This window comes from Oryzias latipes, chromosome 13 (assembly GCF_002234675.1).
Source record: "Oryzias latipes chromosome 13, ASM223467v1".
Lineage (NCBI taxonomy): Eukaryota > Metazoa > Chordata > Actinopteri > Beloniformes > Adrianichthyidae > Oryzias > Oryzias latipes.
In genome coordinates, this window is record NC_019871.2 from 32276317 (window position 1) to 32299078 (window position 22762).

A 22762-nucleotide genomic window follows, 5' to 3' on the forward strand; every position below is an offset into this window, starting at 1 on the left:
TTAATGAGCCACAACACACACTGACCTGCCAGACAAACACACAATTAAAGCCATGTTATTTCTCATAACCCCCTCCTCTCCTTACAACAGCACTGGATTAAACGGCGCCGTTTCAGTTTAGTGTTTTTTCTGTATTTAACGTTAACACACATACCGGTGAAACGTGCATGCTGGTGTGTGTTTAAAAAAGGCAGCGAGTGCAAAACTGAGTTGGTTGTGATTTATTTTTTCAGTCATCAATCAGCATTTATAATCCATCAAAGTCCTCATCTTCTGCATCTGAAACAGCTGGACTACATCTCTATCAGACACGCCGGCTTCCCTTTCCTCATCATCAGAGTCCGTCTCTTTGCTATGCGGCTCCAAAGAACAGTGAAAGCAGACGCCTCAGGCCAAGTTTAAGTCCTGCAGTCCCAAAGTAACTTGCCGGCGCTGCGTCCCGGTAAGGGGGGGGAGGATGGCTCTTTTCACGGTCATCTGCTGATAGCAGCGCTGAGCCTCGAGTCGATCTTCCAACACAGGCCTTTCCTTTTTCGCGGAAACTCAGCTGCTGCTGCGTCTTCTTGTCTTGTCGGAGTTGGTTTTCCAGCGTCCTCTCTTCCGAAACATGGATTCATTATTTTAAATTCTCTGGCAGCTGAGGTTCGATAAGTTAGAAAGATCTCCACAGATTCAGACTTCCTGCTTCAAAAACTCTTCTGATAAACGTTCAAATGTGTCAGCAAGTATCTCAATACTTTTGTATTAACACAGAGAGTGAACCACAAATGCATTTCTGAAGAAAAAAGATTGTTTTTTGCCTTTTAATCAGAATTGTTCGCTTTAAGCTGTGAATGCAGACATGCAGCAGCCGGCTGCCAAGGGACCGTCAACAAAGTGCAACCTCTGTGAACTGTGAAACACCACTGTGTAAAAATCAATAATCTTACAAAAAGATCATAAAATTATTATAAAGCATATTTTTGTTACAATACATATTTTGTAGGAAAGTCCATCTTCATTTTATCTTGTTGCATATACTTTTTCAAATTTTAATAAATATGAATCATGACTAAAGTTATCAGTAACTTGACATGACCTTATTGTCATACTAAAATAAAGAATATGTCAATAGTTCACTTTGTTTATTTATAGGAATTTTTCATATTTACAAATGGATCAGATGTGGTCAAAAATCCTCAATAGCTCTGAAGATGCCAGAATTTTTTTTTTTGCATAATCTTTATTTTAGTAGGAAAATATAATATAATAAAATAAAATAAGGTCATGATTAGTCAGTACAGGAAGTGTTGTGTCAGTAACTACAGCATCTTCAAAGCCATTGAGCATTTTTGACCACATCTGATCAATATTTTAATATGAAAAATTCCTAACAATAAACAACGTGAATTATGACATAATCTTTGTTGCAGTAGGACAATAAGGTCATGATTAGTCAGTACAGGAGGTTTGGCAACAGAAGCTTTAGTATCTTCAGAGCTATTGAGCATTTATGTTATGATTCATATCTCTATTAAATTTTAACTTTGACCTTCTAACAAAATTTAGTATAATAAATAATAATGTAGCATGACTATGCTGATGAGTCTTCATTACCAGTTCATATAAATATAGACATTTATTCACTTTTTAAAAGTTCACTGATTTTTACAGAATGGTGTTTCACAGAGGTTGCACTTTGTTGACGGTCCCTTGGCAGCCGGCTCGCTGCTCTGTTTGCATTCACAGCTTGAAACGAACAATTCTGATTAAAAGGCAATAAAAACGAAATTTTTTCTTTAAAAATGCCTTTGTAGTTCACTCTTTGTGTTAATACAAAATGAGTGAGATACTTGCTGACACATTTGAACGTTTATCAGAAGAGTTATTGAAGCAGGAAGTCCGAATCTGTGAAGATCTAATTTAACCGAACTGCAGCTGCTCTATTCCCGTGTTCCTCCGCGTAGCTGATAGCTGCAGTTTAAACTGTGCCTCATAATCGTGTCTCTTTGCATTTCCAGGGTTTCCAAACGAAGTTGTTCTGCATTGTGCTCATATCTGCTCCTTTGTACTATGGGGGGGGGGGGGGGGGGGGTCTTCTTTCACGGCCTTGTGGTTGTGAAAGTACTGAATATAGAAAATATGATAAAAGGCAGAGAGCCGCACGCAGCTCAAGAGCCGCCTGTTAACCCCCCCCCCCCCCGCACTGAAAAATAAAGGTCCCGCCCCTCTGCCTCGCCGATAGGCCATGCAAATTTCAGCCAATCAGATCAACCAGAAAGGTTCCTGCCCCAAAAGTGACAAAAACGCCCCCTTAACACTGAGCGTAAATCCACATGAGCGCGCAAAAAGGAACTGACCGCGCAAGATCACTTCAGGGTTAGAATTGTGCCAGCGCGGTTTTAAGGTTCACTCACTCAGTTCCTAAATACGCCTGCTTAGTTGTCTTTACGCCCTTTCAGTTTATGGCAGATTTGTAATTCCATACACTCCCACCTGCAAGCTTTCATTTGGACATCTTTTGTCTGGCTTTCAAATGAAAAAGTCCAGGAGAAGACAAAATAAAAAGCTTTAAGGCAATAAAAACACCATTGCAGGACTATTCTCTGCCTTATTTTTTTGGCGGTTTTCAGCCGGTGCATTGCACTTTAAGGCACTTCCTCACTGCCTGTACTTCTAAAAAAAACCCTGTGGCTGTGTCCATCTTTTACCATCCGTGATCTAGATGCATAAAATTCTTCTCTCATGAAACATTCAGAAAAGAAAGTTCCCACACTCCTCCGTTACATCTCAGAACCTTTTAACTTTTTGTCCTCTTTTTATTTTTTGTCAGCACCACTTTGCACAAAGTCCTATACGTAAAGATTCCAGCAAAACAAGTAAGAGCTCCGTGTGCTTTCAAGGAAGGAAATAAAAGTGTGTTGAAAGGCTCACGAGGAGCAGGAAAGAACAAAAATGGAGGCTGTGGGGCATTGTGGAGAAGGGCAGATGGAAAAGGAGAGGGGAAATCAGAGGGACGGCGGTCTTTGATGTTAAGGGACATGGACGAAGACGTTGGTGGAGGGAAAAGGATGAAAAGTGGCTTTCTCACTGATGGCTGTGTTGGGTAATGATGACACCCCCACCCTCCATACACTTGGTGTCAGCATTTCTGTAAAACCCACACAGGCGCACACACAAAACTCACAGAACTGTCCTCTCCGACATCAAAACATTTAGCGTGCACATTCTAAAGCGGGCCAAAGCTTACTGACGACACACACTCATGAACACTAACTCTTCCATGCCCTCCAGAGATGGGGAACAGCATGAAAACGTGATGATGCATCATTTTCTTAAGCACCTCTATCCATCTTCGCTTCTTCTTTATGTCTCGCTCACAGCTTTTTCTTTTTTCTTTTAAAGAGCATGGCAGAAACTCACCTGAACTGGAAGGTTGTTCCCTCCACAGAAACGGGGTTTGTTCACATCAAACAATAATGCCTGAAACGATCAGTTTGTTTTTTGTTTTTTTCACACGGCTTTGAAACAAACATACTTTCAAGAAAACGTTCATTTTTTAATCATTTCTTTGTGGGGGTAACAGAAGACACTGTATTTTCTGACAAAGGTCAGAACAAAATGACAAAAAGAACAAATGTTTGTCCCTGAATACTTAATGACATAAAAAAAGGCATTAATACTTACGAGCAGCTGTGGGGCAGTGGAGGGGTGGTCGACCACAGATCAGAATATTGCAGGTTCAATTCCCGCCTTGCTCCATGTGTTGAAGTGTCCTTGGGCAAGACAATGAAGCCCATACCTCTGGTGGAAGGTTGGCGCCAGTGTTCAGCAGCGGAGCCACCTCCAGTGTGTGAATGGGACTGTGACTGTAAAGCACTTTGGGCCTTTGAAAGTAGAAAAGCGCTATATACGTATACACCATTTACAATATGCTAAATCCTACAATAATAATGGATTTAATTTATCTGCACTTTTTCTTGGTACTCAAAGTTCTTCCAATGTGTCCATCATTAATCCATACTTGCTGATGGTAACTACTGATGCAGCCTCAGCTGCCCTGGGTAGACTGACAGGGGCATGGCCGTCTACAGCCCCTCTGACCATTACCGGGGCGTTCACACACCAGTGGAGCCGCACTGGAGGCAAGCAGGGTGAAGTGTCTTGCCCAGGGACACAACGACAGCTGGCTGGGGGGAGCGGGGATCCAACCGCCGACCTGCTATACTGCCTGAGCCACTGCCGCCCAAACGCTGGTATAGACTACTGGATCTTCAGAGATTTGACTGTTCTTTGCCTGCATCCTCCTTTTTTCTTTGTTTTCTGTAGATCAAATGTTTGCATAACTGGTACATGCAGATCAATGCTCCATTATATTATTAACCTTGAAAGACAATTTTTGAAGAAAGTCATTCGTTTTTGATGCCAGAGAAAAGATTCCAGTATTTTTTAAACTATAGGGCGCACACGGTTAGCCTTTGAGGCAAAATGAATGGTCTACAATCAAACATATGCCATATAAAAAGCGCACCAGTATAAGGCGCATTAAGCGAGAGGAGAGAGTCAGGGATAAGTTCATCAGTTAGTCAGACTTTATTACGTTCACAGTAACTTTAGAGCTTGTTTCCAGCATGCTACACTTTAGCCAGGTTGTTGTATTCACAATACCTGTAACTTGTAACCTTGTTTGCAACACAAAAAAAACCCAGTCCCAAACGCTACATGTGAACCACTTTAGCACCCAACACCCAACCAAACATTTGACAGACCGTTGTGCATCCCACCACTTAAAAATGCTTCTGCATCAGAAAACCAGAACCAATCCACTTATAAAGGGCTCCGGATTATAAGGAGCACTGTTGTTTACTGCTTTTAAATGCGCCTTATAGTGTGGAAAATACGGTAACATCTTTACTAAAGAACAAAAAGAACGTCATTGAAATCTGAGAAGGTTTAATGTGACCTTATGTGACTATGTAATTGAATAATGTTGGCACATTGATAAAAAAAAATGTGGAGACATGGGATGAAAAGGGTCATGTCTTCTGTTCCCATGTTGTTTCATCTGTGTCACAAGTGCAACACATGGATGTTCCATATTAAACCCAAACAACTCTAAATGTGAGGCAATGATAGACCACCCTTTTGCCATTCGCAACTAACACAAATGTAGTCACAGGAAAACAAACAAGGCCACTCTCAGGATGCACTTTAGGCATTTTGATCATGTGCCAACGAAGGCCGCAAACCTGATATCACAGTGGATCATTATGCAGCTTGTTTTTCATTTTTTTTGCTAGTCATTTATTTGATAGGAATTTTTCTTGTTACAGTCACATACTTGCACTGTGCTTTGGATTTGACTGAAAGGTCATTTCACTTTGTGTAAAGTTGTGCTTTGTAACGTAGTCTGCTAAGAAAACCTGATTTGTAAAGCATTGCAAAGCTTGATTGCATTTTTCTATTTGGACCCGCGTGGACGGCTGTGGCTCAGTCAACAATAAATCATCTGCTGACTGGAAGGAAGCCAAGCGCTGTGCCGCCGAATGCAGGGCTGCTTCCGTTTCCATGCAGCAAGAATTATGGCAGCCTTTGAATTAAAGTACAAATACTTTATGCCACGCATTACTTAATAGGACATTATCGTACAGATTTTCTCTCTGTACCCACATTGGCTTGCAGCTTTTCAGATGTAAAATTTTGCAACAACATCATAACTGTTCATTAACAACGTCTCTACAGATGCCTCCATCTTTATGCTATTTAATTTTCTGTAGTGTATTTTATACACAAACTTGTTTTAATCTGTAGTTGTGGAAAATGCAGAATTTTGTTGAAGGTGACATTTGTCAAATGTTTTTTCCAACTTTGATAATATGTTACTACCAAGCAGGTAAACCTTGTCTATATGTAATGAACAGATCGTATTTTCTTTGGGATAAATTCACCAAGGTTGGGATAATTTTTACTTGTTCCTCTAGTCACCCCTGTGTTGTTTTATTACAGGTTACCTTAGGTTTGCTCCTATGGTACAATGAACTTATGCCTTAGTCACAACTGCCCTTACGGGTGGATACAGGCTGTCTGCGGGGGAAAACGGGCAAAACGGTGTGGGCCACCTGCCCATAGATGAAATGCAGGCAAGTTGTACAGATTGTTCCTTTGTTCAACCTCCCTGAAACCTGCAGACTGTGCGAGGGGTAGTGCTGTTCAAGTGATACATGCGCTTTCCATGCATGCAGCCCGACTGTCAAAAATGAGAGAATTAGACTGTAGAGTGTAGTTTGTGTGGGCATGGTATAGGCATCCTACAGGCATTTATGAATTTATGAATCAATTATGAAGTAAGAGCCGGTACGTGCAACTATTAACAACTAGAGTATGGTGTAGGGCAAACATATGACAGCATCACCCAAAGGTCATACTGTAGAACATCATCCTTACAAATACTTCACGATGCACTTTCCACAGACACCACAATCGTGTGTTCAATTTTTTCATGACATCCCTTAAGGTGGATGTATGCACTTTAAGGGAAATGCAAGACACACTTGCGCTCCCATTAAGATGTGACTGCTCCTGTCTTGGACTCTCCATACAACCCGAAAATCTCTCGTACCCGCCTTACACCAACATTTTAGACTTTTTCAGAGACAGAGACGTCAGTTTGTGGCTGGACGTTGTTTTTTAGAGGCTTGACGTGCAGAGGGCCAGCACTGGCTTCTTCTCATGGCTTTCATTGACATTTTTAAAGGTAAATTGTGTCACAGTGCCTCTGTCAGCCTACCTCCCCCCTCCCTGCTCTCTCTGCTCTGCTGATTGGAAGCAGCTGCCCATCATCACCTCATCACCTGCCGGCCTTCTTATGGAGATCCACCCCAGCATTCATCGCCAGTTCGTTACACTCTCCGGTGCTTTTGTCTGGCCTCTTTGTCAAGTTAAGTACTTCTTGTCTGGCTGCCTACTTACCTCGCCTTGTCACTCACCTTCAGGTTCCACTCCACGGGTCTCGCTGGTCACCAAGTGTGGTCACCAAGAGCTCCACGTCTCGCTTCGCTCCAGTCTCGCTTCGCTCCAGTCTCGCTGTCCTCAGCGCCACACTCCGTCCTCGCTGGCAGCAGCCGCCTCAAGACTCCAACTCTGACGTCAGCGGCATTCATCAAGATCAACTTACCTTTATCTGCAAGAAACTCTGTTACATTCTTGGATCTCAGAAAATAAATTCATTCCAAGAATTCCTGGTCCAAGTTTACTTCAGGGTTTCAGCTACTGGGTCTGCTACATCTCTGACGTCATGACAGAACAAACTGGCCAACACCCAGACCCAGCTGACCCGGGAGGACTCCGCCTCACCGTCACGCAGCAAGGCTTAGCTCTCTCGGCCTCAATCAGATGGCTTCAGCATAGCAAGATCTGTTTCGACGCCTGGATGGCATTTCACAAGCCCTGATTGAACTAACCGGACAACAGTCGGCTAGCGCTACCGCTAGCACCTCACGTCCTTCAGCCGGAAGTTAAAACCCATCCGCCGCTACATGGGCTCAGGAAAATATCCGGTCTGCGGTCAGACATCCGGCTCCAGGAACGTCAGGTGGAACGGACTCAGCCTTCCCCTCGAACCTTTGGACCACCCTGTCAAGGCGGCTGGTTTAGGGGGGCAACTGCTCACTCGCATCACCCATCGTACCAAGCCTGTTCAACTCATCACCTCCGGTAATCATCATGAAGTTATGCAGTTTTACATCACTCAAACCCTCCAGTCTACTGTCATCCTAGGGTTCCCCCTGGTTACGTAACCACAACCCACAGTTCGATTGGGCCAACCACCATATCACCAACTGGAGCACTAACTGTATGGTCTGTCTTCGCTCCGCCATTCCCTCGGTGCCTCCCAGTCACGATCCGGTCCCGGAGGTCATCGATCTCACCAAGGTACCCTCCTGCTATCATGATCTAAAGACTGTGTTCAGTAAGGCCAAGGCGGGGGCGCTATGCCCACACAGACCCTATGATTGCTTTATCGAATTATTGAGCGGCACCACCCTACCCAAGGGTCGTTTGTTTAATCTGTCCGGCCCCGAAAAACTCGCTATGGAAAAATATATTCATGAAGCCCTCTCTTATGGTCATATCCATCCCTCCTCTTCCCCAGTCGGTGCAGGATTTTTCTTTTTCCAGAGAAAAGACAAATCCTTACGGCCCTGCATCGACTACCAAGAACTTTATCAGATCACTGTCAAAAACAAATATTCTCTTCCCCTCATCAGCTCCGCTTTAGATCGGTTCAAGAAGCGCATGTTTTTTTGTTCGCATGAGGGAGGGGGACGAATGGAAGATGGCCTTTAACACACCCCTAGGGCATTTCGAATATTTGGTGATGCCCTTTGGGCTAACCAATGCCCCTGCAGTCTTCCAACATCTCGTTAATGACGTTCTCCGTGACTTTTTGAACCTGTTTGTTTTTGTATATCTAGATGATATTCTCATTTACTCCCGTGATCTAGAACAACATACCCTCCATGTCCGCCAAGTCCTCGAACGCCTACTGGAAAACCAACTCTTTGTTAAGGCGGAAAAGTGCGAATTTCATGTGTCCACAGTTTCGTTCCTCGGTTTTATCATCGAAGCTGGGAATATCCGTCCCGACCCGGCCAAGGTTTCCGCCGTTTCAAACTGGGAACCCCCCGAGTCCCGGAAACAGCTACAACGTTTCCTCGGCTTCGCCAACTTCTATCGCAGATTTATACGTAACTACAGTAGCCTTGCTGCCCCCCTTACTCAACTTACTTCGGTCAATAAACCTTTCATCTTGAACCCAGAGGCCCAAGCTGCGTTCGATAAATTAAAGAGAATGTTTATCTCCACCCCTATTCTCATTCAACCCGTCCCTCAGCGTCAATTCATTGTAGAGGTAGACGCCTCTGAGTCCGGTGTAGGGGCCGTCCTATCCCAACGTGAAGGCTCCACTGGCAAACTTTTCTCGCAAGTTATTCGCGGCTGAACAAAATTATGACGTGGGTAACCGCGAACTTCTCGCCATAAAACTTGCCTTAGAGGAGTGAGGCTTGAGGGTACTGAACAACCCTTTATAGCAGGGGTCAGGAACCTATGGCTCGCGAGCCATATATGGCTCTTTTGATGGTCACATGTGGCTCGCAGACAAATCTTTAATTATACTTTTTTTTTATCATTAGTCCAGTCCTTCTCGGGCGCGATGCGATGCCAGAGGCGCGCAGTAGTAGCGGTGCTTGGAGAGAAAAATCTGCGCCAGCGCTATAAGTTTACAATTATCTATAATTTCACAGAGTTTGTACCAGCTGGAAACCTGTGAATTGCCGTGCCTAAAAGTGCGCGCTCCCGTCTCTGAGAAAGAGCGCGCAGTTGCGGGGACGGGATGTGTGAGGGAAAAGCAGAGGGTGGGGCTGAGGTGTTGTGGGGACAGGCAGCAGGTGAATCGCGCAGGGATTGTAAAAACGTAAAACCCGCTGCCCGTCACTCACTGCGGCGTGTGAGTGTGTGTTTGGCTCCCCGTCTGCATGTGAGCAGTCTTTACATCTACAGAACATTCAGACCTAAGATCACGTTAAAGTCTCAACGCCTGCATGAAGCAGAAACTCACCACGTATCAACCAGACTAGACCATCAGCAAAACTACCACGAGAAATACTCATCATTTATCAGCAATAGCATAACAATGTTATTAAAAAGAATCCACAGACTTATTGTACTTTAAAAATGTTGAAATTACATCAAATGCACACATTCACTTGTATATTTAGTTTTAAACAAATTGTCGCGGACTGAGTTGGATGGCTGTTGGGCCGCGTTAAAAGTTCTGGAGTTCATTGACCGCATCAAGCAGAGATCTGATTGGCTCTCAGTTCTGTCGCTCAGCCTGTTGTTAGGTAGTTTGGACCAATGGGGTTCAGCTATGGGCCGAATAAGGGAAATGGGAGGGCAGGAGCAGGGGAATATAAAGTTGGTAGAAGCGCTCTCTCTCGTCTCGTGTCGACAGGAGAAATTCAGGAGTTGCTGAATTAATTTTACGGCGTTTGTTGTGGTCTACAGTAACCAGAATAAAGAACCTTAAAAGAGGTTAAGTCTCCGTGCCTCAGTGTGGGAAAGGGACGCTACATTATTGTATGGCTCTTTCGAAATTACATTTAAAAATATGTGGCGTTTATGGCTCTCTTGGCCAAAAAGGTTCCCGACCCCTGCTTTATAGTATGGACAGACCATAAAAACCTTGCCAACCTCCGTACCGCCAAACGCCTCAACTCCCGGTAAGCCCGCTGGTGCCTCTTTTTCGACCGGTTCGATTTCACCATCACATATGGGCCAGGAAGTAGAAACGTCAAGCCGGACGCTCTCTCTCGTATCTTCTGTGCAAATGACAACCAGGAAGCTACCCCCATAATTCCTCCAACCTGTATCATCGGCAATCTCATGTGGGACATTGAAACACGGGTCTGCAGGCCCAAGGTGAGGAGCCCAATCATCCCTCCACTCCGGCTAACACTTTATATGTACCCACCTCTCTCCGTTCCGATGTCCTGGTCTGGGGACACACCTCCCGCATCTCTTGCCTCGGAGGTGTCCACAGAACTCTCAATCTCCTCAGACGCAAGTTTTAGTGGCCTCCGTCCCAAGGTAACACCATTATCCTCACCATTGTCGACCGGTTTTCTAAAGCAGCCCAGTTTATTCCTCTGCCCAAGCTTCCCACCGCCACTGAAATGGCCGACATCCTGGTTCCGGAAGTGTTCAGACATTATGGCATTCCCAAGGACGTTGTTTCCGACCGGCGACCCCAATTTGTGTCCCAGGTCTGGAAGGCCTTCGGCTCTGCCCTTGGCGCCAGGGTCAGCCTGACTTCGGGATACCACCCCCAATCCAATGGGCAGGCCCTCCGTTGTCTGGCGGCTCAAAACCCATCTGACTGCTCCAACTTCTTGGTGTGGATCGAGTATGCCCACAATAATCACCTCTCCTCCGCCACTGGTATGTCTCCATTCGAAGCGTCACTCGGGTACTCACCACCTCTGTTCCCCTCTCAGGAGTTAGACCTGAGTTACCTACTGCGTGTTCAACGCATCTGGCACCAAGCGAGGGCAGCTTTCCTGCGCACCAGGGAGAGTAACTGCCGAATTGCCAATCGTCGCAGGGTGGTGGGTCCCGACTACCAGCCTGGCCAGAAAGTGCGGCTCTCTTCACGGAACATACCACTCCAGGCCACATCACGCAAACTCCCGGTGGCTCTTAAGGTGCACCCCTCCTTCCATGTGTCCCAGATCAAACCCTTTCAGGAGAGTCCTCTGTTCTTGCCGTCCGCTTCCCCACCACCCGCCTGGGTCATCGACGGCGCTCCTGCCTTCACGCTCAGTCGGGTTCTGGACATTCTCCGCTGGGGCTGCGGCTTTCAATTCCTGGTTGACTGGGAGGGTTACGGTCCAGAGGAGCGCTCGTGGATCTCCCGCTCCATGATTCTGTACCGTACCCTCATTGAGGATTTCTACCGGGCTCACCCGGATCGCCGTCCTGGACCAGAAGGCGGTCGTTGAAGGGGGGGTACTGTCACGGTGCCTCTGTCAGCCTACCTCCCCCCTCCCTGCTCTCTCTGCTCTGCTGATTGGAAGCAGCTGCCCATCATCACCTCATCACCTGCCGGCCTTCTTATGGAGATCCACCCCAGCATTCATCGCCAGTTCGTTACACTCTCCAGTGCTTTTGTCTGGCCTCTTAGTCAAGTTAAGTACTTCTTGTCTGGCTGCCTACTTACCTCACCTTGTCACTCACCTTCAGGTTCCACTCCACGGGTCTCGCTGGTTGCTCCTCGCCAAGAGCTCCACGTCTCGCTCCGCTCCGGTCTCGCTGTCCTCAGCGCCACGCTCCGTCCTCGCTGGCAGCAGCCGCCTCAAGACTCCGACCATGACATCAACGGCATTCATCAAGATCAACTTACCTTTATATGCAAGAAACTCTGTTACATTCTTGGATCTCAGAAAATAAATTAATTCCAGGAATTCCTGGTCTGAGTTTACTTCCAGGTTTCAGCTACTGGGTCTGCTACGTCTCTGACGTCATGACAAAATTGTATTTTTACAGCGAGCCTTGAGTTCCACAAATGCTTTTTTTATAACCTCTAACTGCACTCTGAGTTTAGAGGAAAGCTCCAGTGTTCTTATATCCCAGCAGCTTTTTTTTATGTTTTGCAGCTCTTGAGCCAGGCCTGGTATTTAGCCCACTGGCTGCTTCAGGTGCTTTAGAAGGACTTTGGTGAACTTCCAACTTTGCACTGGTTAAATTTGAGGTGAGCGTATGCAAGTGGTCATAAGTTGTAGCTCCAGTTCTCTTTTATAATTGTAATCATTTTATTAGGACTGTGTGAATGCCACCCTGAGACAGACTAGCATCTTGTTCAGAGTGTACCCCGCCTTTGCCCAACAGTAATTGGGATAGGAACCAGCAACCCAGTGATCACAAAGTGGATTCAGCAGGTGCAGAAAAAGGATGGATGGATTGTCGGTTTGCAGAAACTTAACTCTGATGTCTGTCACATGAAATCTAAAGACTTTGCGACTGAGTCTGTCCAAATGCACAGTTATGTAAGCTCAGATGCCATCTTGATGCTCCTTCTTTGAGACAGCTGTGGTACAGGGGGCAGGAGGAGTCCACTCACTTGCCAAAGTGCCAAAGTTACATAGACATTTTAGGCTTGAGATTAGTAAGCTCAACATAGCAAGCAAAACAATAACAGTGCTGGAGAATTTTACTCAGATATCCTAAAAAAAGGGAATTAAATACAAAAACATTTGGTTAGGATGACTTCACTCCTTTGTTTTCATTTTAACGAGTGAGTTACAAAGATATTGTGAAGAAGTCCCTTTTTTTTCATATATTCCCAGCTCTCACGAGGAAGCTGCAGAGATAAACAAGCTCTGTGTGGTTGTTTTCACGTGTGCCTGCATGCGCTCCTAAAATAAATACACTTTTGCTCGGGGTTCTGAGGACAAGCACAACCTCGGTAAACCTTACACCAAAGCCTGCCCTGCTTTTAAGAATACATCCTTCTAAATCCCATTTTATTGCACTTCGGAAATACATTTTATGAGGTATAGATCTTTTATTTTACTTTAGCTTTTGCTGCTTTTACTGTTTTGTTGAATTTTTTTTTAGTTGATTTCTCTTTTTCGGTGATAGCAGCATCAGGGCACCATAGAAACTCTTAAATAAGGGTAAATTATTCAACGCAGACACAAATGCAGCCCAGCAGAAGTTCTGCAAGATAACAGGGCTCCATGCATAATGGTAGGTCTTAAAATAAACACTTCTCCTTCGGGGTGAATGTGCGTGCGCACTTTTCCCAAAGCCAAAAGTAAACACGCTTGCTTTCACTGTTTACACCACCAAGAGAGAAAAATATGTCAAGATCTTTAGACATCGCATTGGAAAGACAGTTTTTAGTCTTGCAAAAAATATATCTTTTAGTATTCATTTTTATGGTTCACGCAGAAATTGGATGTGAATCCACTTCCAGTGATTGGAGCTCTGAACCTCACAAACCTCACTGGTTTCTGGATCACTTGTTAAAAGTGAATCTTTCAGTGACTGGATTCAATTAGTTCAGGAGTCTCAAACTTGATCGGTCAGGGGGCCAAAATGCAAACTGCACCGAAGGTCGCGGGCCAAACAGGATAAACCTTCATTGAAAGTAAACTTTTAAAATGTAAGCCTATTTTTTACATAAAGATGAATAGAAATAGGCTGAAAATATTATTTTGGAATAAATCAACTCAAACCTTAAATAACTTAAAAATATATCCTGTCAAAATTATACAAGTTAGAAATAAAGCAAACGTTAAAAGAAAAAAACATTGACATTTCTTTACTCTTTAGTCGTTTTATATAAAAACTCTGATTTTAAAAATAAAATTTAAATATAACAAAAGATTTTGCTGTCCATAAAATATATCCTGTCAAAATTGCTCATATTGAAAAAAAAAATATGCAGCATAACAAAACAAACAGAAGCTGGAAATATGGATCAAATGTGGATTTGTGTACTTTTTAGCAATAAATCAAATTCTGTTTTCTTTGCTCTTGAATTTTATCAGAGCTGGACGCCTGGCATCATTTTTTGTGTTTGTTTTGAGGTCCTGTGTTGTGGAGATTCTCAGGATGGACTGCAGGTGATCATCAGTGAGACAACACCTGTCTCCTGTTTTGTTGGTCTTCTGCTCTGAGAAGAGCTTCTCACACAAAAATGTATGACCAAACATGTCCAAGGTTGGAGCTGCATGTAGATGGAGCTGGGGCATTTCTGCAGGAATAGACAATCAAATGTGCAGCCTTGCAGTGCCGTACTTTGTCTTCAGTGTCGTACTTTGTCTTCAGTGTCGTACTTTGTCTTCAGTGTCGTACTTTGTCTTCAGTGTCGTACTTTGTCTTCAGTGTCGTCCTTTGCCTGCAGTGTCGTACTTTGCCAGCAATGTCGTACTTTGCGTGCAGTGTCTTACTTTGGCTGCAGTGTCGTACTTTGTCTTCAGTGTCGTACTTTGCCAGCAGTGTCGTACTTTGCCTGCAGTGTCGTACTTTGCCTGCAGTGTCGTACTTTGTCTTCAGTGACTTACTTTGTCTTCAGTGTGTAACACTCTACACATTGCTTACAAGTGTCGTACTTTGTCTTCAGTGTCGTACTTTGCATGCAGTGTCGTACTTTGCCAGCAATGTCGTACTTTGTCTTCAGTGTCCTTGTTTGCCTGCAGTGTCATATTTTGCCTGCAGTGTCGCAATTTGCCAGCAATGTCGTACTTTGTCTTCAGTGTCGTACTTTGTCTTCAGTGTGGTACTTTGTCTTCTGTGTCGTACTTTGTCTTCAGTGTTGTACTTTGTCTTCAGTGACATAATTTGTCTTCAGTGTCGTACTTCGTCTTCTGTGTCGTACTTTGCCTGCAGTGACGTACTTTGTCTTCAGTGACATACTTTGTCTTCAGGGTCGTACTTTGTCTTCAGTGTCGTACTTTGTCTTCTGTGTCGTACTTTGCCTGCAGTGACGTACTTTGTCTTCAGTGACGTACTTTGTCTTCAGGGTCGTACTTTGCCTGCAGTGACGTACTTTGTCTTCAGTGACATACTTTGTCTTCAGGGTCGTACTTTGTCTTCAGTGTCGTACTTTGTCTTCAGTGTCGTACTTTGCCTGCAGTGACGTACTTTGTCTTCAGTGACATACTTTGTCTTCAGGGTCGTACTTTGTCTGCAGTGACGCACTTTGTCTTCAGTGACGTACTTTGTCTTCAGGGTCGTACTTTGTCTTCTGTGTCGTACTTTGTCTTCTGTGTCGTACTTTGTCTTCAGGGTCGTACTTTGTCTTGAGTGTCGTACTTTGTCTTCTGTGTCGTACTTTGTCTTCTGTGTCGTACTTTGTCTTCAGGGTCGTACTTTGTCTTCAGTGTCGTACTTTGTCTTCTGTGTCGTACTTTGCCTGCAGTGACGTGCTTTGTCTTCTGTGTCGTACTTTTTCACTGCAGCTTTAACACTGCAGCTCCATTAGCTCCACCTGAATCTGCACAAGTGCAGTTTCCACAGCGACGGCGAACGGGTCTCCTCAGCAAAATGCGTATTTGATGTTTTTCTAATAGAGTCGTCTTATATTACATTCTTTAATTAAAGCCACATTCATTCCATAAACGAGACTCCAAAAACTGGTTTACCAGTAATGTCAGAAAAATCCATTCTGCCTCCAATCGGTTTTTAAAGGCTCTGCTTTCAGAATCAACTTTTTCAATTCAGGATCATGAGGGTTACTGGAAGTGTTTACCACGGCAGCCGAAGCGCTGCATTATGGGATCTGTAAGGAAAATGTTATAGATGCAACATTTCGCCAGGCTTTTAATAACAATAAAATAAAAAGGTATCCGTTTTTATTTACACGGTGGCCTAGATGTTCCCCGCGGGCCTTGACTTTGACCCATGCAACTCAGTTATCATCATAACAACACTTTGTCAGTTTTCTTCTACATTGTTCCATGGTTCCATGAACATTTGGGTCTGCATTTCTGTAAATGGAGATTTTCTAAGGATCGATGTGCTCTTAATGCTGAGAAAAACAGGCAGATATTTATCTATCATAGAACACAATCAGGGAGACGTCTGATTGTCCCCGGCTCTGTTCTGCTGCAGAACAACAACCCCAAACATACAGCCAAGCTCATTAAGAACCATCACCAGCGAAAAGAAGTAGTAGTAGTAGTACTGGAAGTGAGGGCATGGCCCCCCACAGAGACCTAATCTCAGCATCATTGAGTGTCTCTGGGATTCCATGAAGAGACATGAAAAACCCTGCATCCACAGAAGATCTCTGGTTAATTCTCCAACATGCTAGAAACAACCTAGCAGTATAGTTCCTTCAAAAGCTGTGAGCAAGTGTATGTAGTAGAATGGATGGTGCATTGAAAGCAAAGGATGACCACACCTATCATTGATTTATAAGGGGTTTGTTCACTGTATTTTTTTTGCATTGATGAAAATAATTGCTCAACACTTTAATTTTTGAAGCATTCACACCTGCTGTATACATTTTGCCAAATTGTATTTGTCCATGACCAATTCTGTACATTTTCCCACTTGAAAAATGAGAGGTATGTAGTGTTTATCACAGATACAACTGTAAGAGAAGGAATGTAGAGGAAGAATACCGGAAATCAAATTGTTTGATTTTCAAAGAATTTACTCGGGTAATGATGCAGAAAACCAGCATTTGGTCAAGAGCAGAAAAGTACCTGAATTAATTGTAATGTAGCCCTGGTAGACTATGACAAAGGTCACATATTTCTTTCAGGTTTGAATCAGGTTTACATAGTAGCTGCTCTTTGGTCCATTCTTCCACACAGATCTTCTTACGTGCTGTGATGTTTTGGGGCTGTTGCTGGGCAACACAGACTTTCAACTTTCATTCATCCTTTCCCTAATATTGATCAGCTGATTTCAGCATATTAACTTGAAGATACAGGGCTTGTTTAAAAAACCCTTTTGAATAAGTGATTTGATGAACCTTACTGTCCTTTAAAACTAAAAAATTATAGGACAGTCACTTTTTGAAACACTTTGGTAACTGTATCTTTGCATTTGCATTGAACTAACAAAAAAAAACACAAATTAGTGGACTGCACAGATTCATATCAGGTTTGCTGTGGAAAAGGACGTCACTGTCAATCACAATAACAGTCTGACCGGATAGAAAAGCCCAATTCCCATTTGACAGGACAGAGTGGCAGCAACATGACAGATGTTTTTAGTGCTGCACTCACTGCATTCCAACAGCAGTGCTCCTGCTGGAGAGCCATTAGCCAGCTACAGACGGTTGGAAAGACAGTCGCTTCATTCAAACCAGGGCTTTCAGTCTGCTTCCTAACAGTCTACTTTGTTTTGCTGGTTGGAAGGAAAAAAGTATTGTGCTTTTAAAAAAATAGACAAAGTTTTAATCTCAGGAAGTGTAAACGAAAAATACATTTAATGTGAACTGTAAGTGTCAAACATATCATTAGCTGCATTTCCATCACACACCTGCCCAAAAAAGATAAATTACCAACTTCTTAGTCTGTGTTTATTTGTCAGAAAATCTATTTAAAATCACCCCAAACTAGAGACTATTGTAAATGTGTGACACTGCAAACTGTCTGCTCTCATAAGTGCAGTGTGAAAGCAACTAAACAAAATTAAATTGCTTTTTTTTTTCTTTTTGGATTAACAAGTTGGAAAGTTTTTTTTAAAGATATTTAACCCTTCAAAGACCGATGATGTTTTAAACTTGTTCTTGTGGCACTTTTCTGATGATGCAGGACACATATTGAAAAAATGAAGTTCAAGATTGTATCTCAGAGTATTTCTATTCAAATTGTGAATCAGTAGCAGATGAAAAAATGTAATTTAAAAAAGAGCTAAGAGCTTACAGAAAATAAGCTGGGCAAGCCACAAGCTCCCTGTTTGGCAGTGGTGAGGGGAATGGAGGCGGGGTTGCTCCACACCAACAGTCTCGCCCACAGGTCAGAAGCACATTTTTGAGGATATACTGCCGCTCTGCTGAAACCATATCTTAGGAAACAACACAGGTTTTTGATTTTAGAAAAAAAACAGTTATAATAACAAAAAAAATGCTTTGAAAATGGATCAAAAGAAGATCGGAGTGGGTTTTTATCACCGGAGGCGTCACCAGTAACAACCTTTTCAACATACATTCTTTGACATACTGTAAGTCTTTCATCATTCATGGAATCAATGAATGAAGCAGCTGATTCTGACACACAGACAGGTGGCTTGCATGTTGTCTTGCAGCTCCTTTGCAAAGGATTCTGGGAATTTGGGTAACGACCTGTTACCAAGTAACTACTGGGCTAGTATCATCGATATCAACACTTTTTCCTTGAAATATTTGATTATAAAAATAATTTTGAAAATGCACCAACAATAGGCACTAATGAAATAACAAAGTCACTAGTAAAAAAGTTAAAACAAAATAAACAAAAGCAACACTGTTATAAAGTCATGGTAAAGTCGCATTGGTTGTCACACACCAAAGTGTGTGAAATGTGTTCTCCGCATTTGACCGCTGGGGGAGCGGTGAGCTGCAGACACAGCTGCGCTTGGGAACCATTAAGTCATTTATCATTAATTATAGAAAATATAAACAACAACAATAAAAAGATCCTGCCATTGCATGTAAAAATGTGGCTCTTTAATGACCCTGCTTTCCAATATAGGACCCTATTGGGTCCTATATTATTTATTTTATACATAAACGACCTTTGTAAAGTTTCTGATTTGTTAAATTGTGTTTTATATGCTGACGACACTACTTTGTATTTATCTGGAGATAACCTGGAAAAGCTTCTTTCAGACATAACAAAAGAATTATCCATAATCAAACAATGGTTTGATTCAAACAAACTGTCTTTAAATCAAAATAAAACCAAGTACATTATATTTGGCTATAGAAAACGGGAAAACATCTCTGAGTTAAAAATTGAGGATGTTGTTCTTGAAAGAGTAAATGAAATAAAATTTCTGGGAGTAATCTTGAATCATACATTATCATGGAAACCACACATAACTTATATTCTCTCTAAATTGTCCAAATCATTAGCCATCCTACATAAAGTCAAATATTTTTTAAACACAGCTACATTATATATTCTATATTGTTCCTTCATGATTCCTTATTTGACCTATTGTTTAGAAATCTTGGGGCATTGTTACAAGTCAAATACAAAACCTATTTTTATTCTGCAAAAAAAAGCAATTAGAATTGTAAACCACTCTTCATACAATCAATCCACAAAACAAATATTTCCTAAATTAAGGGCAATAAAATTTTATGATTTAGTTTATCTTAGTACTGGAATTTTTATGTTTAAAGTTAAAAAACAATGTGTACCTGCCAAAATACTGAGTTTGTTCGAAATAAAAGTTGATAATTATGATTTTCGAGGTAAAGATATGTTTAAAAAGAAAGTGGTCAGAACTAACGCATTAAGGAATAGTATTTTTGTTCAGGGGGTCAACATGTGGAATTTATTATCAGACGAACTGAAAAATGCAAAATCCATACTGCACTTTAAGAAAATGTATAAAATTAAAATGTTTCAAAAATACCTTCTGGACTGAGAGACTTTGGTGGTTGTGAGGTCATTTTGAGAAGTGTTTGTTTTGTTTTTGTTTTTTGGTTTTTTCATCTTTTTTCTTTTTTCTTTTCTGATTTAAGGTTCTAACAGTTTGTAGGTAGATGTAATGTTTGTATTCAGGGTTGGGGAAATAAGCCTTGGCTTCACCCAACACCTTTTTCGGTTAATTTTGTTCAATGTTTATGTTATGTTTATTTATTTATTATTATTATTATTATTTTCAATGTTTATGTTGACATTGATCAGTGTCAATGTTTATGTTGATGTTTTTAAGTTTGTTTGTTTAACTTAACCGAAATAAAGTTTCTCACACCCTCTCTCTCTCCTCTCTCTGATTAAGCATGACCTCTGCATACTAATTCAATTCGTTTTAAAGAAAAACTGTGGCGAAAGTATCAATCTCATCACGCTGCTATCAATACTTCACCTTGGTATCGCCACTATCGAGAGTCAGATCAGTCTGCCCACTCCTACCTTTGTACATAATGTAAAGAATCAGATTACTTACGTTGAAGGGGAGAAGCGTGTCACTATCAAAGCTGCTTTGACCCACTGCAGTATCCGCTGCTATTACGTTAACTGCATACACAGTTGAATGAAGAGTTACCGTAGTGGAAAGAATGTTAACACTGAAGCGAAAGCTTCTTCTCCATCTTCTTCTTCTGCTTATCCCGGACCTGGTCATGGGTTCTAAGCAGAGATGCCCAGACTTTCCCTCTCCCCAGCCACTTCGTCCAGCTCCTCTGGGGGCACAACGAGGCGTTCCCAGGCCAGCCGAGAGACGTAGTATCTCCAGTGTTTTCCTGGGTCTTCCCCGGGCCTCCTCCCCGAGGGACATGCCCGGGACACCTCCCCCAAAGCGCTGGTGTTAAAAGGTTAAAAAATGTGGCCCAAAAAAGGATGATGTTCTATGGCAGCCCATCCAACACGTGCTTTCAATCAATGAAGTACTTAATGTCAGTATTCATTCTCCTTCTCCTCAGGTCTGAATAAGCGAGTCGACTACGAGCCAGGAACAGGCAGTAAGCAGCTGTTTCCCAAGATGCACCTGGAGACGTGTGGTGAGCCTCTGTCCTCCGTTAGGACCACGGTGGAGCTGCAGACCAGCCACATCGGGAAGGGCTGCGATCGAGAGACGTACTCTGAGAAATCTCTGCAGAAGCTTTGTGGTGAGTGTGATTTTCTTTCAGAGTTTTTTTAATAGAATAACAAAGCGCTGCCTCTGGTGAATTCTGCAGCAGTAAATTGGTGTCGAGGTATGAGGGTCGGATATGAGTCATTGATCAAAGTCCACTACAAGTTTGGGCAGTAAATTAGAAGCAGGTCTCTGTTCAAACAGTCTTTGGTCTAAGGAGCAGGGTCAGACAAGGCCAGGGGTGCCTCATCCTCCTTTTAAAATAAAATCTAGAAGTCATAAGCCTGTGTTCATATCTCCACTTGTGATGAACTCTTGTGCTAAACGAAGGCACCAGAATTACAAGTCAAAGCTGTATCGCTAATGATGCGACAAAGCGAGGGAATTTGTCGGCCCAGACGGAGCCGACGGATTCTTTTCAGTGACTGATGAGCCGCCCAGCCACCAGGGCCCAGAGCGCCAACAAAGACTTAGAGCCCACCCCACGTTCCCTCTCCTCACTCACACTGCGCAGCCAGTGGGGGGGCTGGAGTTATCACTTCACCAAAGGCCTTCACAAGTCACATACTCCGGCTCATCTAAATGCGAAGCACCCTCTCCCTGCTCTCCATGGCTCTCAGTCCATGCATGGTTTAACACTAAAGAGTCCTTTTCAGGCACCTCATAATTGTTATCTGATAGCGGGCAGAATAAATTGTAATTGCTTTTTTAAAGCACAATCAATTTGAGATAATGTACAAAGACATTGGGCAAAGAGTCAGCTGCAGCTGGCTGCTGAAGGAGTTGATCCATGTTTACTCACTAAGGGATTATAATTACTCCAGTCAAAATGTTAGCGTCGCCGTGACTATAAAATAGAATAACACCCAGAAGTTTTACAGACGGGGCAGAAAAGAGCCATTAGTTTGGTTATACTCAGGAGAAATGGATTTTAACGGATATTTTTTCTCTGTGAGAAGAAGCCACAGTAAAAGGACAATAGCATTTATTTTTCACACTGTTCACAAATGATTCTCCAATGTGATTCAGCTGCATGGTACGTATTTGTCCCTGTCACAAGGAATGGATTGGATAGATTTGTAGAGGCAAGTCAAAAATGTAGCCCCGCACAATGAGCAGTGTAGCAAAAATAAAGTATTTGTCAAGTAGACAGGCTTGGAAACAAAGATGGCTCAGCGATCGGCATGCCGAAGTTGTTGTCCAGAAGGAATGATGGCGACAGGAATGGAACATTTCAGTCAAATGCAATAATGATTGGTGTATTTTGTCAGGATTTGTGGAGGCTGGGTAACAAATGCCAGCCATAAGCAGCAAGCATTGGTGACAGATATGCCACATACCACACTCATGTGTCTGTCTCAGCGGGAGCACGCAGCGTCGCCTCTTGCCCAGCAAGCACATATCTCTGCGTTTCCATAGTGGCATGCTTCAGCTGCAGTATGTTTATGAGAGCTGACTAACTCCTTTTCTTTGACAGCTTATTTGCTATCAATCTATCCTCACATCCGTTATCTACCTTGTCCCATCGATTAGGCTCCCCTTCTGCTTTTCCTAAGTGATTACAGCCCTTGGTAGTACAGCATACAAATGTGCTATGAATGTTATTAACACATCTCGTTGTCTTGTTTTTTCCTTTGACAATGACCCTCTAGGTGCCTCCTCTGGCAGTACTGACCTCCTTCCTGCTCCCAGCGCTGCCACCAATTGGACAGCATCCCTGCTTTCTGACAACGGGAGGGACAGCGATTTGATTTTCCGATTTGATGGTCATCAGGCCGCCAAAATCCCAGACTGGGTGGTACCACAAAATCTGACCGACCAGTTCACCATAGCAACATGGATGAAACATGGACCTATACCTGGGCTCAGAGCAGAGAAGGAGACATTACTCTGCAACTCTGACAAAACCGGTGAGTCATTCGTCATTCTCTGAACATTCTTGTCTGCGAATCCTGTGGGAAGACCAAAATAA

The 22762-nt window shown here is 43.0% G+C and overlaps 1 protein-coding gene across 1 annotated transcript in view; it reads left to right on the forward strand.

Moving 5' to 3' along the window:
- The window catches only part of clstn2 (calsyntenin 2), a 404311-nt gene that overhangs the window by 267768 nt on the left and 113781 nt on the right, over positions 1-22762 (forward strand). The window contains exons 6-7 of the mRNA XM_011483059.3: positions 20639-20824; positions 22443-22700. Coding sequence (XP_011481361.1) covers positions 20639-20824; positions 22443-22700 — 444 coding nt within the window. The remainder of the gene's footprint in view (positions 1-20638; positions 20825-22442; positions 22701-22762) is intronic.